This window comes from Manacus vitellinus, unplaced genomic scaffold (assembly GCF_001715985.3).
Source record: "Manacus vitellinus isolate BGI_N305 unplaced genomic scaffold, ASM171598v3 scaffold_19_pilon, whole genome shotgun sequence".
Classification (NCBI taxonomy): domain Eukaryota; kingdom Metazoa; phylum Chordata; class Aves; order Passeriformes; family Pipridae; genus Manacus; species Manacus vitellinus.
Genome location: NW_021939395.1, coordinates 2,744,578 through 2,762,544, shown reverse-complemented (window position 1 = coordinate 2,762,544; position 17,967 = coordinate 2,744,578). Strand labels below are relative to the sequence as shown.

General features: G+C 59.2%; 2 protein-coding genes across 2 annotated transcripts; both read right to left on the bottom strand.

Annotated features, from left to right (window-relative positions):
* Window positions 1-614: 614 nt before the first annotated feature.
* On the bottom strand, window positions 615-11,838 carry SLC7A3 (solute carrier family 7 member 3). The gene is made up of 12 exons (XM_008934918.3): window positions 11,487-11,838; window positions 5,563-5,971; window positions 5,208-5,366; window positions 4,941-5,118; window positions 4,728-4,840; window positions 3,627-3,849; window positions 3,296-3,435; window positions 3,114-3,216; window positions 2,617-2,828; window positions 1,789-1,955; window positions 1,411-1,519; window positions 615-1,303 (listed from the first exon to the last, which is right to left on the bottom strand). Exons 2-12 carry the CDS (start codon window positions 5,930-5,932, stop codon window positions 1,188-1,190), a joined length of 1,890 nt encoding a protein of 629 aa, XP_008933166.1. The 5' UTR covers window positions 5,933-5,971; window positions 11,487-11,838; the 3' UTR covers window positions 615-1,187.
* Window positions 11,839-13,920: 2,082 nt separating this feature from the next.
* On the bottom strand, window positions 13,921-17,046 carry SNX12 (sorting nexin 12). Its single transcript, XM_029959141.1, has 3 exons — window positions 16,490-17,046; window positions 16,154-16,278; window positions 13,921-15,695 (listed from the first exon to the last, which is right to left on the bottom strand). Exons 1-3 carry the CDS (start codon window positions 16,700-16,702, stop codon window positions 15,593-15,595), a joined length of 441 nt encoding a protein of 146 aa, XP_029815001.1. The 5' UTR covers window positions 16,703-17,046; the 3' UTR covers window positions 13,921-15,592.
* Window positions 17,047-17,967: the final 921 nt, after the last annotated feature.

The window sequence follows — 17,967 nt, the reverse complement described above, 5'->3', positions numbered from 1 at the left end:
ACAATCCATCTGCCTTAAATTAGTTCATCTTGAATAATAATGTCAGGTCTGATTTAGACCAGACCAGAATCTGGAAAATCATCATCTCACATGGATGCAGCCCAGCTCCTGGCCATGCTTCTTCTGCAATCATTGCTGGCATCTCCAGGAGATATTTTCAAGGTCTTTACTGCATCCGCTGCTTTGGGACCTGGTGACACAATCCCCCACAGCACAGGGCCTGCAAGGCAGGGCCATGACAGGATGCTGTCCTGCCCCTAGGTACCAGCAGCACTGGTTTGAGCTGGCCTGGAGCACTGCTCCACAGCTCCTGGCTCACAAGCTCACTGTCCCCTCCCAGGGGCGGGTGCAAAGGCGGGTGGTTCCAGCTGGCAGATTTCGGGCAGGGAGCTCACCCAGCACAGCCTAGCTGGAACCAGGCATTGTTCTGCACTGGCACCAGCCTGGTACCCACCTCGGTAGCATGTAGGGACCTGCTCAGGGGCCCATGACCACAGGGCATTAACAGGAGATGCAGCAAGATCAACAGAGACAAGAACTTAAAAAATATTTATGAGGTATAAAAAAACTGGCATTAAAACGCAAACTGTACAAACACATGTGAGGTTGGACAGCAATACAGCTACACTGGGGACATCTTCACGGACACTGGAGCTAAGCAACATGGCCAGGGCAGCACAAGGCTCAAGTAGAGGATGCAAATCACAGGCCAGCTCAGTCCTGTGCTGGCAGGGAGTACCGGTCTGCTGGCAGTACCGTGAGGATCAGAACAATTCATAGCAAGCCCCTCTGCCCAGCTACAGACATGGATGCCATGTACACAGCTGGCACTGAGAAACCCCAGAGAGGAGGTGGTAAACACAGCAACGTGACGGGACAAGTACCACTGCACCACTGTACCATCATGTAGGGCCTCCAGTGCACAGGGAAAGCAGTTTTCGTGGTAGGAGGGCCGTACCATTGTTGTTGCTCCTCAGCAGGACAGAGACCAGGCCTGGCCCACCAGCACTCCCACCCAGCCTGGAGACCTCTGCTCTGTGAGGGGAAAGGGCAGCACATGACCAAGCTCCGCAGTCCTGACTCTGGGACTCCCTATAGGAGAGGGGATGGATGCACTGTGCGGATCATGATCTTGTCCCCAAGCGGGAACACTGGCAGGGGTCCATGGAGTGTTTGTGCCTAGTACTTCAGACTGCAGCAGCCCCGGGGCTGAGGTCCAGTCCAGGATGGTGAAGAGGCTTTTCTTCTGCATTTTTCCCTTCCACACTGTTCCGAATCCCATAGCCAAAGTAAATCCCGAAACCTGCAGGACAGTTTCCATAATGAAATGCACAATGGTGAGCTGCCAGCATTAACATCCCCCCAAGGAGAGACCTGCAGGCATCGTGCTCCCTGCCACAGCACACCTACCCAAAACCATCCAGATGGCAAACCGTATCCAGGTGCCGGGACTCAGCTGTACCATCAGCAGGATGTTCACAAAGATGCTGAAGATCGGCAGCAATGGGAGGAAAGGTACCTGCAAGGGACAAGTTGTGCTGTGTCAACTGTGCCTTGAGGGACCAGGCTGGCTTTGAGGATGCTGGTGGCCACAGAGGGACCCCATCCCCACCACACCCAGAGGATACCCGGGCACTTCCACACTGGGGATTGCACCTCAGAGAGGTCTGAGGGCACTGGGCCTTCTTGGTAACTGCCTGGCAGCAAGCCCTGGCAGACCCTGCAATGCCCAGATCCTGTTGGAGTCCATGGGGGTGCAGATGCCAAGCTGCAGGGGGCTGCACTCACTTTGAAGTTTAATCGCGCGTTGCTCTGCGGCTGCCTCCAAATGATGATGGTGGGAATGAGCAAAGCCACAAGGAGCAGCACCAGGACCACGATGCAGCCCACATTGGTGTCCTTCAGAGCAGCCACACTGAAGGTCAGGAACACGCAGAGGCCTGTGACCACCGTGGCTGCAAGAGAGGGCTTAGTCAGGGGGCTGCATTGCCTGTGGCCTCCTTGGGACCCTGAGCCTCACCAATGGCTGGGCTGAGGCACCTATTCCTCTTGGTCAGGTAAGGGGCCAGCACCTGCTGTCTCCAACATCCACCCCAAAGCCTCAGGAAAGCGCTTTGCTGGAGGTGCTTGCCAACCCAGCAAGCTGCAGGGAACCTGCGCTCAGCTGGGCTCAGATCCAGCTCTGACACTTACCCAGACCTGGCTGAGCCACCCCATTCTGGCTGCACAATGGAACCACTGAGGGACAAGCCAAAGCAAACCAAGCCAAAGCACTCTCAAGGGGTTGGGGACCACCTTCACTGGTGGCCAGCATGGGCCAGGCTCATCGCAGGGATCTCCCGTGACCACCCACACATGCTTGGCTTAGCACCCATGTCCACCAACAACCCCCGTGCACCCCAAAAACCACAGCTGTACCCTGCACTTGGCACCCTGCTTAGGGCAGGTGGGTTCAGCACTCGCTGGCACTGCCAACAGCAGCTGGCAGCCTGTGCTGCCTGGCCCCTCTCCTCCGCCTGGCCCCTCTCCATCCCTTCCCAGCTCTGCAGAGACGCGCCAAAAACACTCCAGCCCCTGGCAGGAGGGGACATCAACTGCCAGCTCCCACTCACTCACCAATGACCGAGACACAGACATAGACGATGCGCCCCGAGAGCGCAGTGGGGGTGTCTGAAGGTGGGTTAAAGAGTGTTGAACAGGACAGCGTCTCTTTCTGCTGGGCACCGGCAGCAGTGACGGTTGGATTCATGATCACCCTCTCCTCCTCGTTCCCATTCAGCTCCAGCATTTCCATGGCCTTCGGGGAGTTCAGCTGCCCAGACTGGTACCTGAGCAGGTAGGACAAGATTGCAGCAGAGCCCACAGAACTTCGTAGCCCAGGGGGACAGCGGGCAGCACCCTCATATTCCTGCTGCTCCAGCAGTGGCCCCAGGACAGCCACTACAAGGATATGCCCAGAGACACCTCACAGGCTGTCATGAGCAGCCTCCACCTTGGGGGCTGGACACTTCCCCAGGCTGCATGCCCCCAGGAAAAAGCTGTGGCGAAAATCCCCCGGGGTCAGTGCAAGGAACATCCACCCTGGGCACCACCACACAGAAGGAGTCACCCACCGGAGGATGAGCACACACACTGCCACCAGGGAGTAGGCCAGCAACGTGCCGATCGACATGAGGTCCACCAGGTCCTTCAGGTCAAGCAGGAAGGCCAACACCGCTGCAATGAGGACACACAGCATGAGCACAGCTCCAGACCACTGCGGGGCCGAGTGTGAGGCGGTGGCCAGGAGCCTTACCTGAGAAGAGCCCCGAGGTGATGGTGGCTAACAGAGGGGTCTTTGTGCGATCGTTGATGTTGGAGAGGGGCTTGAAGAGCAGCCCGTCCTCTGCCATGGCATGGATCACTCGAGGCATAGGAAACATGGAGCCCAGCAAGCTGCCGTGGGGAGAGATGGCTTAGGGCCTGCCAGGCAAGCTGTCCACACCCACCACCCGGACAGGGATGGGACCAGCTGTGTGCCAGGAGCAGGAGAGAAGCTGGGCAGAGCAAGTCCCCAGCCCAGCCTGGAAGCATGCTGCCAGTCCCTGTGCTGGGCCAGGCAGTGCCAGGAATAGGGCCAGTCCTACCTAGTGGAGAGGGCACAGAGTGAGCCGACGGCAACAGCATAGCGGGCAGGCTCCCAGCCAACTGCCTTGAAAGCCTCAGGCAGAGGGCTGTTCTTGTTCACGAGGAAGTAGGGCACCATGAGAGTCAGGGACGCAGAGACCCCGAAATAAGCCACAAAGCAGATGAAGAGGGATACAATGATGCCAATGGGGATCGAGCGCTGGGGGTTCCTGGCTTCCTCCCCTGTACAGAGAGAAGAGAGAGCATGTGTCCCCACTCCATGGCACAGCATGGGGCAGCTAGCCCCAAGTCATGGCAGCATGGGACTGGGCAGCAGCAGGCAGGGGCTGTTGGAGAGGAGGGGTCCCCAGCCGTGCTGCTGCGCTGGCAGAAGCTTTGGCACTGCTGAGAGCAGAGGCGTGTGGCTGCAGCCTTGGTTTCCAGGGATGCAGCGGCCTGGCAGCCCCCCTGACCATGCCAGCTCTTTACCCCCACCCCTCCCTGTCCCTACAGAGCCCGCTGAATAGAGGTTCTCCATGCACCTCGGCTTTGCAAAGATGTGCTGTGCCACACTCCCAGCAAGGGGCTCGGCAGTGGTGTAGGAGGAAAGGAGGCGGCTGCTGGGCAGCCCCTGGGGGCAGGGAGGCACAGGCAGGTCAGGCAGAACAGCCTGTACCAGCCACCCACTAAGTAGATTTCTGGAGGAATGAGAGGAAATTAAGAGGGCTCCCTGTGTTCCAGGAAGCAGCAGTTCTGCACGAACCCAGTCATTTAGAAAAAGGTTGCTTGAGGCTGGGAAATTACTAGGAGGCACTAACAATTCCCAGGACTGTTGCAGCCTCGGCTCAGCAGTCAAAAGGCTCCCTGCTGCTCCGGGAGCTGCCTGCACAGGCAGGGTGCAGCCCTGCTCCCACCATGTGGTGTAATGAACCCCTTTTCCTGCAGCAGGCCAGGCTGTGAGCCCTTCTGCCTGGCCCAGCTGGAGACACTCTGCAGGGAAACCTCCCAGGGGTGGTGGGACCAGCTGTTTCCCACGCCATGGAGCATCCTCCCCAGCAGATCCCAGACAGCTGCTGGCTGTGCAGGGGAAATGCCCACACCACCCTCAACCAAGGCAGTACCTGTAGTGGCAATGCAGTCAAAGCCCACAAAGGCATAGAAACAGGTGGCAGCGCCGGTCAGGATCCCTTCCAGTCCAAAGGGGACAAACCCGCCAGAGCCAAAGGCTGTTTTCCTGAAAAACAGGGAGGAGAGCAGCTGCCATGGGGTCCATGGACAGTGGGCCTATGCCTGCCCTGTGCCAGACCCTGGCCTGGCACAGTTGCTCTCCTTACATGTCACCATGTGGGTCCGGGTGCGTGAGGTTGACATAGTCCTCCTCCGAGAGCTGCCAGTTCTTGATGTCCCCCTTGACGAAGCCAGCGATGATGACAAAGCTCAGCACCAACAGGTTCACCGCCGTGAAGATTTTGTTCACAAGGGCAGATTCGCTGACACCAAAGGCCAGCAGTGCTGTGGGGACAGAAGAGGTGAGTGGGGACCCACTGGGCCTCCCAAGCCACCACCCACGGTGCCACGGAGCCACTCCTATGCACACTCACCAGTAAGCAGCGCAATCAGGATTAGTGCAAAGAAGTCCGGGCGCTCGGCCAGCACCCCCGGCAGGTGCAGTGCAGTCTTGTTGGCGAAGAAGGTGGAGATGTGGTTGCCAATAATGTTGTCAAATGCTGCACTCCAAGCTCGAGCCACACTGGCCGTACCTTGTCGATGGCAAATCTGTGCATCAGTCCGAGCCCAGGCCAGAGTGGCATTGCCCACTCCCACCTCAGCACCCACCTCCCTGATGATCCCACCCCACAGCACCACAGGCCACCCCCAGAAACCTCCCCCCATGCTGACAGCACCGTGCTGAAAAGAGCCCAGGCACACATGCCAGCACGCTGCCTGGCCTCATACCTATCACATAGGAGAGAATGAGGTTCCAGCCGGTTGTAAAAGCCCAGATCTCACCAACGGTGACGTAGCTGTAGAGGTAGGCAGAGCCGGCCTTGGGGACACGGGCCCCAAACTCTGCATAGCAGAGTCCAGCGAGTACCGATGAGAAAGCAGCTACCAGGAAGCAGAGAACTATGGAGGGACCGGCCATCTCCTTGGCTACCTCCCCGGCCAGCACATACACGCCGGCCCCCAGCGTGCTGCCCACCCCCAGGGATATGAGGTCCAGTGTGGAGAGGCAGCGGGCAAAACGCGTGTCGTCGGAGCTCAGATCCACCACGCGCCGGCGGATCAGCTTCTTCCCAATACTGGTCATTTTTTCCCTGAACATCTTGTCCTCTCCTGGGCGGTGCTCAGCTGCTCAAAAGCCCTGCAAGAGAAGGGACCATAGGAATGTGAAGCTCAGTGTCTCTCAGGCAGCAAGACCAACGCTGCAGGGAGCAGGGCAGGCAGCGATGCCCAGAGGGCCCTGCTCACAGCTGACCCATCAGCACCAAGCCCCTGCCACGCTGGTAGGGCAGAGACTCTGGTGGGTCCCTCCAAGGCACTGTGGGGCTGCACATACCCCACCTGCACAGCTCCTGCACCAGAACAGTGAGCCAGGGATGGACCCACTGAGTCCATGGTGGGAAACAGGCTCATTGCTCAAGCACTGTATGGTCCCAACCACGGGGCCCCTGGGCACGTCCCAGAGCTTGCCCACTGTTTTCCAGCAACTCCCCACTGATTTGGCAGCCTGTAGATCCTCCAGCCCAAACTCGACTGCGGGTGCATCCCTTCAGCCTGGCGTGTGGGTGTGCACATCAGCAGTGGTGGGGAGACAAAGCATTCCTCCGGCAGAGGATTTGGCAGGCTGGGCTGACTCACTGGGATGCAGCCATTCCTTTTTCACTTTCAGCTTCTGCACCACACCCTTAACAGGGATGTGTAACCAGACACAGCACAGGCCCCCAGAACAAATCCCCTGCCTATCGACAGTGCTTGCCAAGCTGCCTGCAAGCTCTGCAGGCTCTAATCACCCTGAACGTCTGAGCAACAGTATCCTCTGGCTCACAGGAGCCACCCATTCCTGAAAGGCTCTTAAGATGAGCACCTTGTGAAACAGGCATCCAGCACAGGGTGAGAGGAGCCGCAAGGAAAGTGACTCCTAGTGCCCATCACTGGACCATCCACCCACCAGCATCTTCCCCCTGCTGGCTTCTCCTTTCATTGAGAAAGGAAACACATCCCAACCAGGTGCCCAGAGCAGCACCAATGCTGCGCTGAATGGATCAGTGTAACTACAAAAGGATAACTTTGTGACTCTTTTCCATAGAGGGGGGTTATCAGTTAGGGTCACAGGGGCAGCCACCAGTGGCTGCTTCCTCATAACTAGCCAACCTGCCAGTTTCGGAGAAACCTCCTCCCGAGCTCACACTTCCACAGAACCATTTCTGAAGAAACCTCCTCCAGAGCTGGCACGTGTCACATTCAGCCTTGGCCCAAGGAGTTGTCCCAGCCTGCTAAGCCTCTGGGAATAACTGCCCCAGCACTGGCACCCTCCCCAGCCACTACCTGGAGAGCTCTGGCTGCCTTCCCCAGGTCTGCTCGATTGTTCCAAGGATTTCTGACACCAGAGTGAGCTCCGGAGTTGCAAGGAAGGGGTTGGTAGCAGAAACGTGCTCCGCCCTTATTGCGAGAGCACGGCCGAGGAAAAAAGGCGCGAGTGGCACCGAGGAAGATGGGGGGCAGCCTCCCCTTCTCCCGCCCTGCCCGATGTTGGGAACGCGCTGAGCATCCGGATGAGCACCAGTCCCTGTCAAAGCCGGCCGAGGGACAGCGCTCGGCGGGCACCGGGGGAGCCGCGGCCCACGGCCGGAGCAGGCTCGCTGAAAGCCACGTTGTCACCCGACACGCTCACCTGCAGAGAGCGCGCAGCGAGCAGCGGGCGGGCAGAGGGGCGGAGAAGCAACGTGTTGGGCTACAACAGGAGCCTCCTGCTGCATCCCAGTGCCTGCTGCATCCCAGTGCCTGCTGCATCCCAGTGCCCACCGCATCCCGTGCCCCACCGCATTCCCAGTGCCCACCGCATCCCGGTGCCCACCGCATCCCAGTCCCACCGGCACCCCGCCCGACTCGGGGCAGTGCCGGGGGCCGCCAGCCCACCGCTCGGGACCCATTCCCCCAGCCCCCGCGGGGGCATCTCCGTCCCGAGGAGTGCCAGTCAGGCTCGGTCCCGCCTGGGTGTCTGGAGGCAGCCCCCGGATGGAAAAGCCCAACGGGGCGCGGCGGCGGGTCTCGCCACGTGCGGCTGGCAGCTGATGTGCAAGCGCAGCACCGGTTCCGCCAAGGCCCCTCCCGGCGCGGCGGCGGCGCCCGCCAACACTCCCGGCGGCGCGGCCTGGCACGGTCGGCACGGCTCCGGCACGGTACAGCTCAGCTCGCTCCGGTGCGATCCCGTTCAGTTCAGATCAGATCAGCTCTGCTTCGCTTATTCTGGGAACAAGCCGCCGGGCGCCGGAGCTGAAAAGAAGGGCGGGACGGCTCCGCCCGTCTGATGACGGCGCGCACCAAAAGGAGTCATTAGAAATGAGACCCCTGGCAGCCGCCCCTGCTTCTGGCAGAGCCGCCGCGGGGCAAGCAGCGGGCGAGCTAGAACAGCTGCGTGCCCTTTGCCGAGAAGCCCGTGCCCTCCCAGCCCCACGGGTGCCCGGTTGCCCACCACTGGCCAGCCGGCCGCCCCTATCGTCAGAGTTTTTAAAAAATAAAAATTCAAGTAATAAGTTGTAGCGGGGCGAGGACCGGGCACGGGCTCCGGTCGGCCGCCGGAGTGTGGCTGCTGCGGGCGGCAGGTCCGAGAACTGGGCAAGGCGCCGTGAGTCGGTGGCGTCAGCCGTGTTCCCTCGGCAAAGGCCACGGAGGGGGCGGCTGAGGGTCCCCCGGGACCAAATGTGCCATGACGGCAGAGCCTGCCCCGGCCTTGCCCTGTCGGGGCTGGGAGCGAGGCGAGGAGGCGAGGCCAGCCCTCCTATGGGGGCTGCGAGCGGAGCTCAGTCTAAGGCATGGAGAGGGACTGTGCTACGATCCCTGTATGCTCCGCAGGGAGCGGGGCCCGGACAGCGCTCCGCTACAGTCTCCTTAACTCTGGAGCAACAGGCATCCCTAAGAGATGTCGGGAGAACCGCTCCGCTGCCGGGCCGGCAGCCCTGAGAGAGGCGGAGCCAGCACCCTCCTCGCCAGCACGCAGGCCGGTACCCGCCGCTCAGCAGCCCGACCTGATGCAATCCAGTGCTCGCATGTCGTGAGCACCCATTCAAACTGGCAGCGATGCCAGGAGGGTGAAACAGCCCCTCCCTGGCATCATAGGCAAGGCTCTGCTCTGGCGCCACTGTCGAGGCAACAGGTCCAGCCGCTTCTTTCCTCGGAAGACGACCTCGGGATGACGGAAATGCCACCGCAGCAGCTGCAATGACCTCACGGTGATGAAACACCAACGCACTCTGCGAACGCCACTTCCAGGCAGGCTGTGCCCCTGCCAGTCCTCAAGGTCCCTTCCCTTTCCGGCCCCATGACCCCCACTGGGAACTAAGTGAGCTCAAGATCAAGTTGCAGAATTCCGTTTCCTTGGGCTGTTAGAGCCCAGATGCTTCCCGCTCCTTCTTGAAGGCGAGGACCCAGCTGGGCAGCACCATCACCGAGGGTGCTCCCGGGCAGGGCTGGCAGCACCATGGGCACAGCAGGACTCCAAGGGGGGACACCCTGGCCCAGGCAGATAGACAGACAGACACTGGGTGGGTACCCAGAACAGTGAGGGGGTGGATGACACCAAAATCATCCTGTTCCCAGAAACCCTGTTGCAATAGCACGTGCTGGGAGATAGTTTCAGCTTCACAGTGGAGCAGCACTTGGCACTGAACATGTCTTCAGTTCCCAGACCTCACAGGCAGCTCCACATCTGTCTTCCCAGTACCCCATTCTCACCTCCCAGTCTTACCCTTCTCCACCCCTGTCATTCAGGGCCCTGAGCCAGCAGCACAGACCAACGGCTGGGAGCAGGCAGAGGCATGGAGCGACCTAAGGGCATGTCCCAACAGGAGCAGCAGGAAGGCAAACAGTGGCAGGGCATATGTTGCCAGCATAAAGGAGGGTAAGAGATGGCTCTAGCCCAGAAAGGGGGCCAAAAGCCCTGCAGAAGCAGATCCCTTGGATACCCTCATTACCTTCCATGACTGAAGCATAGGATATCTCAGGTTGGTAGGGACCCATAAGGACTATCAAGTCCAGCTTTAGAAAACTCCCCAGCTTTGCCTCTCTCCCACCTGGAAGCACCAGGTTTGTCCAGAAAGGCTTCCCCAGAGCCCTGCTGTGCCTCCATCCGCCAGAACCCAAGCTCCTCCTTGCAGCAGACCTCAAGTCTCTGGCTGAGCAAAACGAGCCACAGATGGGCACAGACCTGCCCTGTCTGCCCAGCATTTGGGGAGCAGTGGGCAGCACTGGGCACTGCCCCTACCCCAGCAGACAGCAAGCACCACTGGAAAAGACACCTTTATTTTATTTCTTTTAAATACAAGCAGTTAAAAAAATTCACTCATTCGACAGTTCTACAGGTATCACTGGCCCAGAGGCTCAGGCAGATGGATATGTGCCCATGTGCCAGCTGTCAGTCTCTCCCCAAGTCACCACCCTTGAACACTGCTGCATCTTCCACACAGACTCCTGGGAAGCAACAGCAGCGTCAACCTGACCCATGGGAAAGGCCACGAGCTGTGTCCCTTCCACCTGGCAGCCCTCAGTTACAACAGCAAGGGATCACCAGAGCATCCCTGCAGCCTGCCCAGAGGTGAGGGCTCACTGCAGTGAGGGCACATACCTGCTGCTCTGAGCTGAGCCTGCAAGGAGCAGATTGTCTGGTGATAGGCTTCACACTGGGCAGTCTTGTCAGCTGCAGGCAGGAGGCAAGAAGGGCTGTGCTTAGCCCACCCTGAACACCTCAGCCCCAGACCCTCTAGGACACCAGAGATCCTGCTCTACCCCCTAAACAAGAAGCCAGCCCCATCCCCACAGAGCTGCAGGCTGTGGGCTCCAGGGAGGAGCACAGGGGATGTCACCTGGATTGTGGGTGTCTTGCAGCCCTCAGAACAGCCAGACCCACATACCAAGCTCCCTCTTCACTCGCTCGAGCTCTTTTTTCACATGCTCCAGCTCCTGGGACAGCTGATCACCTGCAGACTGGCAAGGGCAGGATGTAATTGTGATGCAGGGAGTGGTCACCCCCACGCAGTGACCAGCAGTTCAGCCACAGCACAGCCCATCCACTGGAGAAGCACTGCAGCCCACCCAACACCCCAAGCCCAGCACCCTGGGGATCACTTCCACAGGGTGTCCATCACAGCAGCAGTGCCTGGTGAAGGAGCCACGGTTCACTTAGCAGTGAGCACCTGCCAGCACCTGTGTGTAACAAGAATGCCTTTGGCAGGTCGCAGCCACAGAGTGAAGAGCCCTAAAACTGCTGGCAAATGCACAAGCATATTTTTCAGGTAGAAAAATTCACAGCTTGGGAGCTTCGCCTTGCTGCAAGCTCTGCTCACTCCATCCTGGGTACATGTCCAACATGTCAGGAGGTATAAAAGCAACAACACAAGCCATAGGAGGTTTGCATGTTTCAAAAGGCCCTTAAAAATTTAACTGGAAAGAAGCCTGCAATCCCCTGAGCACCGGAGAGGTGGTAAAGCCATGCAGTAAATGAACATGGGTTTGTGTAAACCCTAGGGAAAGGCTAAATCAGCTCATGTGCCATCCAGGAAATTGGCAGCCCCAGGTCCCATCATCTTCCACCTCTGGCATAGCTGGCCCCAGCAACAGTGTTGAACAGTGCTCTGTGCTGCCAGGACATAGCTGGCTCTTACCTGCTCAGCAGGGACTGAATCTTCACACCTTGAAAGCTCCTGTGTAGTTGATCCTGAAGGGAGGCCCAGGAAATAAAGCAAAGAGCATCAATTCCTGCTCAGACAGTGCCCTGACTGACGAGGGCCACTCCCTGTCCTATGGATGAGCTCAAGCACCAGATTTGCTCAGTCTCTTTGCTGGGTGCTTCTCCAGGGAAAGGGACTTCACCTAGCCTTGCTGCTCCGCATTTCACCTCCCCTCCTCTGAGCCTAAGTACACTCGATCCCCTCCAGTCCTTTCCCCAGAAACAGCTTTGACCCTGTAGCTGAGATCTGAATGTTCTTCCCACGGCAGCAGCTCCCCCTCCCGCCACAACTCCGCCACCTCTGGCGTTTCTGCCAAGACTCACCCGTACTGATCCAAAGGCGCTGGGATGAAGCAGCTCTTCCCAGAGGCCGCAGTGAGGAGCGGGAAGCCAGGACAGGAATTGCTGTCGGTAGTCTTGATGAGGGCTGTTTGTGATCCCCAGCCTTGACAGCAGCTATAGTGAACAAACATTAGGCACAGAGGCTGCTGCTCCGAAGCAGCCACACTGCACCACTCTTCAGGCAGCATGGGGCTTAGCCAGGCTGCCTGTCCTAGGCCCACGGGCACGACCACCACAAGACCATGGGGTGAGGGCTCCAAAGCCAAAGGGCTGCTAGCCCACATTGGCAGAAGGCCAATGTTAACATCACTTGGGGCATGAGCATGTTACCTAAGCTTCTTCCTGCGCTGCTCCCAAGGACTCCTCGCTCCTTCTCTGTCCTTGGCCATGCTGCAGCCCAGGCCAACCCCCTTCTCCCCTCCTGCCGCAGCATCAGCCCCCCCATGCTTCCCCGCTTCGCATGAGGCCAGCTGACAGGTGTGGAATTACTTTTCATCTGTGTGTCCCGCGGGGCGGGTTCGGGAAGGGCGGAAGGTTGTGCCTTTCTCAAAGCCCCGCCGGGATGCTGAACCCTGGACCTGGCAGGCGGCATCCCCTTCAGCCTGGTATCTGGGGGAGAGAGGGAAGGGCAGTTCAGCAATCAGCGCCCGGTCAGGCAGGCGGACGCGTAGCCTCGGGCAGGCCCCCGCCGGCCTGATCGCCCCGCATAACACGTGCGGGCTAGTAAGGCATGCGCACTTGAGGCAGCCGAGCCCGCCGCTAAGCCGGTCCCCGAGGCGGAGCGCCTGCTCATGCGCCGCTTGCGAAGCAGGCCCGTCGTGCCTGGCTCCGGAAGCGAGGCGTACTGTGGCGCGGCCGCGCGCCCGGGGAGCGCGGCGGCGCGTAGGCCGGCCAGCGGCGCGTCCCCGAGGGCTCCGCGGCGCACCGCGCCGGGCCCGCGCCAGATCACGTGCAAGAGGAGAGCGGGTTAGCGGCCCCGGTGCCAAGCGCCGGCCCCGCGCGGCCTGCCGGCGAGGGCACACGCGGCTCCCGCTCGGCGCCGCGTGGCCGCGGCCGCAGCGGCCTCTGCAGGTGCTTGTCTGGCCGAAGTCCGGGCGCGCCCGTCGCCGGGGCGGGAGAGCGCCGTGGAGCGTGACGGGCCCGGCGAGCTCGGCCGCGACTCGTCGGCGTCCTACTGTCCCGCGGGGGCGCGGCGGCCTCGGCGAGGCGCAGTGCGTGATTCGGCCGATTGAGGCGCGGCACCTCATCCTCGAAGGAAGCTGAGGTAGACCGGGGAGTCCTGCGAGAAGCAGCGCGCTGGGCGTGTTGCAGCAGCGTCCGGGCAGCCCGGCAAGCCGGGGCTGGCCCCGAGCCTGCCACGGGTCCGGCCGCCAACATCGCCCTCAGGGCACCGCCGCCCGCCCCCCCCCGCCCGCGCGCCCGCCCCGTCCAGCCCGCCGGTTTCCCCCGTCCCGCCAGCTCCCCCAGGACCTGGCAGGAGGCTCTGGCTGCGCGGTCTTCTGTTACTCATGAGAAATCTAGCAGGGCACCTTATCTAGTCAACGCCCGTACTACCCGCACCAAGTTATGTTCACCGTGCACGGACCCCGTGGCAGAGCGCTCTGCTGCGGATCGTGCTGGCACTGGAGCTGCCCCAACGACCCAGTGCCCAGCAGGGGTGGGACACAGCTGACAGAGCTTCCCTGGGCAGCCACCCCTGCACACACCCCAGGGCAGCTGCCCCGGGAAGGGGTGGGGGCTGCCTGTGCCACTCCGGGGCAGCCAGGAACACCAGCCAGAGGTAAGAGGGGAGCAGGAGCAGGCCAGCCTTCCCAGCCCAACCTCGGGGCACTGCCAGCTCCAGACAATGGGACTCTCCAGGCCTTCTCCCAGACGCACGAAGCAGTGCAACAAGGTGCCTGCATCAGCCTACCACACAGAGAAGGCAGCAGGGCAGGGCTTCCAGTGCACTGAGTCCCAAGCACTGCTTCCCCAACACCTGCCCCCAGTCACTGATAATAAAACAGCCCCCAGGACCAGGCAGAGACTTGGCTTCACAGTGGTTTAATGCGAACGGCACCGGGACGTTACACTGGACAGGGTGCAGACAGCTGGGTGGATGGCAGCCCCACACAGGGCAGGGGAAGGGGCCGCCCCGAGCGCGACCGGCGGCATCAGGAAGGCGGGGACCGAGCCCCTCTGCGGGCACGGCCGCCTCCACTGGCACCGGGCTCCAGCTGCCCCATGGCCCTTTTGGGAGCGGCTCCCTCTCGCTTTCCGCAACTTCTTCCCATGAGCCACCTCTTGATCAACAGTGCCAGTTCCTCACCAGGAAACGAAGGAGACATTGGGAAGGCCTCAGGGAACGTGCCTGGCAGGAAAGGGAGGGCAGCCACTGCAGGCCTGTGCTCCAAGAGAGGCTCAACTGTGTCACCACGAAGTGACCAAGCGCTTATAAACCAGCCAGCCCTGACATGAGGAGGCCCCAAGATGAGGCTCAACCTCACTCATCACAGCTGTGGCAGCCAGGGGAGCCTCCAAAGGACAGTTCTGCTGCAGCAAGTCACAGCCTCATGGTCCCCTCAAGCTCTGAATGCTTCCCTGATCAGTCATGTGTTCTTGCTTCACACAAGCGACTGCCTAGCTCACTGCAGAACAGGGGAGAACACACCAAGAGCCATTGTCACTTCTGCTTTGTAAGCAAATGTCTAACCTGGGACTGGCTGACCAGTTTTCTACCATCCTTTTCTGGAGAAGTGGCCTCACCCCAGGCCCCATTGCTGAGCTCTTCCTGTGGCAGCCATTCATGGATGCACCCTACAACTGCTTCCACCAGCCTTCTCTTGCTCCTCCTCAGCCAGACACGCCTGCTCCTCCCTGCAGCTGGGGTGCAGGATAAGGGCACCAGGTTCAGCCCAGCAGGGTGCTGCAGGGAACACCAGCACAGCAGCCCATGGCACCACAGACCGTGGCATTTCTGAAACCCTGGGCCAAGGCATCACAGCACACATGGCTACAGCCCAGACTATCCCATCTTCCACGTGCCAAACGGCCCACACAGAGCATCATGAGAACACACGGCATGGAAACCCCTCAAGCTGCCAGCAGCACGTTAGAAAGGAGGGGGCACAAACACACCAAACAGGTCTGTAATGCAGGAGGCTGAGTGCGGGGTTCGAGTAGGTGTTGGGTCTCAGCACTTCCAGACAGTGAAGAATGGGGGTTTCATGCAGGGTGAATGGGGTTGGATGAGAGACCGACACACCCAGGCACCTACTCACTGGTTTGGATAAACCTTACTAAAACGCTAATACCTGATGCAATCACTGACCAACATGACAACTGCTATTCTTCAAAGTCTCCTGCAGAGATGCTTGGGGCTGCACAGACAAGGGAGCGAAGGTCATCTCACACCTTCCTGTATAGGGAAAGAGGCAGCTCCTACACCAGAACGCCATAAGCAAGTTCCTGATCCACACCTATCCACATCTGCCCCTAGACACGGGACAACACGCTCACTTGCATAAATCTTCACACCTTTAGGCCAAGACCACAGCCCAGTAGAACAAACTGCTGCCAGTTACAAAAGAGGAAAATACTGAACAAACTGGGAGGTTCAAGAGAGGAAAAGCTGGTTCAGAGAAGACAGATTTAGTGTAAAAATAAATGTCATTTTTGCAGGAGGGAGGGTGGAATGGAGGAAGACAGTGCCAGGTGCTCCTACTGGCGCACTTTCCCTGGGACGTAGTTCCTATCAATAGTCTCCTCTTGCAGGAACATATGTAAGCAGCGCTCGTTCTGTGCCAGTGGGTGTCCAGCAATTCTGGAAGAAAATCAGATGTGGAGGTTAGCACAGCTGCCACCAAGACCCCCACACCTCTGTTCCCTGCAGCAGGGAGTCAGGCAGCTGGCTCAGCACATCCACACCATGCTCAGCCCAAGGTCACTTGTTGGTACAACAGGACCAGTAAGAGGTGCCTGAGCACAGAGTGTTCCCTCCCATGCTGTGCCCTGATCCAACACTACGGTGCTGGTGGGTCTCTGCAGCACATCTGTTCTGCTAATGCTCACTGCACTCTCAGGAGAGAGCGTGGAACACAACCCACACTCGAGGCAGCACTTGTTCCAGTACCACACTTTCATTACCCACCTGCAGGCACCACCCTTCAGCACTGGCACCTGCCAGCAGCAGGTCAAGACTCCCTCATGGTCAACCCACAGCCCCCTTCCATCAGCAGCAGCCCGAGGCAGCACACAGCAAACCCAGGACACCAAGCTTACTTGTTAATAAACTGTTCTAGTCCCTGTCTCCGCTCCTCGATGAAAGACTCCTCAAAGATGCCCTCATCTCCTCGAAAGGGGAGCTGTCGTTTCAAAGCTTTTCCAGGCAGTGGTGGCACTACAATCTAAAAGCACAGAACCACCCTGTCAGCAGAACAGCCACCTGCAATCAGATATCCTTTGCTGTTTGATGCTCATCTCCAGCCCCATTATGTGGACAGAGCCACAAAAAGCACCCACCACCACAGCCTCTCCTCTGGGCAGCTCAAGATTATGGCTGTAACTGTTCCCTCATGTCCCAGTTTCAGGAATAGGCAGGTCTGAGCCAGGCCTCACCTTACTGTCTCGTTCCAGCTCATTCTTCAGCCATTCAAAGTCGCTGTATCGTCTCCTCACACACGACTCCTTCAATTTGAAGATTGGGAGGTTTGTCTGTAATGAAGCGAAGCAGTAAATTTTCAGGTTACTCTGGAAGCCACAGAGCACTTCAACATGCAACTGAAACCTGAAACTACAATGAGAAGACCAAGCCCCCTGAGAATAAGGCATCACAGGAACACTCAGCTTCCTTATTCAGGGCAGAGAACACCAAAACCCTTCAGATCCAAGCAAGCCAGGCTACTCAGTGCCAGCCATTCCCTCCTCCTCAAGTGACTATTTCAGGAACACCCCCCTTCCCAGGGGCACACACTGGAATCAGTGCTGACAATACAGAGAAAGCTGGTTTTTTTTCCCTGAGTTCAGTCCATTTTGAAGTGATTTACAAGAGGGCTTCACAGTAGCCTGCAGAGCATAAGAACATCCAACCCAACACTGGCATCTCCAAGGAAGAACTACAGGAGGAAATCTTTTCCCAGCAACTGTTCAAGGCCAGACCTCATGCAGCAATCTTCTTCCAGAACAGACCACCTACCCTAACAGGCGTTTTCACATCCATCACGTGTCACTGCATAAATGCAAAGCAATATCCCACCCTTCTCCCCCTGCCCACTGCAGCCCAGCAACTGACAGCTTCACCTTTAAACTTCGACCTTCAACTTCACCTTTATCTCATCGACACAGCCTGAAACATTCCAGGAACTGAGGCAGCAAAACCTTCTGATGGGCAGCACTCGGATGAACACCGGTATTAGTGCACCGCGATTAACTGTATTCTTAAGAAGGCAGCGAGGTAAACCCAGCTGCACCTCGGCTGGTTTCAGTGGACTAAGAGGTTCCCATTGCCACCTGCAGGCTGACGGGAGCCAAGCGCCGGAGCAGGAAAAAACCAAACACCAATTCTTCTTAAAGGCAGGGGAGGCTCAGCAGCTAAATAACGCCACGATCAGAAACCTAAGCCAGCACCACATCACACGCCAAAGGGAGCTTGTTCCAGGGGAAGCTCAATGTTATGTTCTCCAGCTATCAGACGCAGAGCTGTGAAAGGGTCCCCCGTTCAGTGTGATTAAGGCTCAGTGAACACTGCGAGTGCTCAGCCCGCTGCACACACTCCTGGGTCACAGGCCCTCGATAAAGCAGCCCAGAAGGGGCAGCCCGCCTGCACTGCGAGCAGCTCCCGAGACACTGCTACCCAGTTTTCCTCCCCTGCCTGAGATAAGCAGCTCCGTACAGCCATGCCCTGCTCAGCAGCCACCCAGCGGGGCAGTAGCGAGAGGCCGGGCGCAGGACCCTGCTGAGGCAGCACCTCCCAGTCCCTGCGTGCAGCAGCCCCGCTGGACGCCGAGCGGCCCCGGCGAACCCCCCAGCGCTGACCTTGAGCCCCGGAGCGCCCCAGCCCGGCGATGCCAAACAGTGACACCACCCCGGGCCCCCCC

Excerpts from the sequence above, each read along its gene's own strand:
- SNX12 (XM_029959141.1), bottom strand. The coding sequence starts at position 16,702 with ATGCCTTATTCTCAGGGGGCTTGGTCTTCTCATTGTAGTTTCAGGTTT. Across the intron at positions 16,279-16,489 it reads AGCTGGAACGAGACAGTAAG|ATTGTAGTGCCACCACTGCC; the intron begins GTGAGGCCTGGC and ends CTGTGCTTTTAG. Across the intron at positions 15,696-16,153 it reads CTAGAACAGTTTATTAACAA|AATTGCTGGACACCCACTGG; the intron begins GTAAGCTTGGTG and ends ATTTTCTTCCAG.
- SLC7A3 (XM_008934918.3), bottom strand. The coding sequence starts at position 5,932 with ATGTTCAGGGAAAAAATGACCAGTATTGGGAAGAAGCTGATCCGCCGG. Across the intron at positions 5,119-5,207 it reads CCTGATTGCGCTGCTTACTG|CACTGCTGGCCTTTGGTGTC; the intron begins GTGAGTGTGCAT and ends CTGTCCCCACAG. Across the intron at positions 1,956-2,616 it reads TGTCTGTGTCTCGGTCATTG|CCACGGTGGTCACAGGCCTC; the intron begins GTGAGTGAGTGG and ends CCTCTCTTGCAG.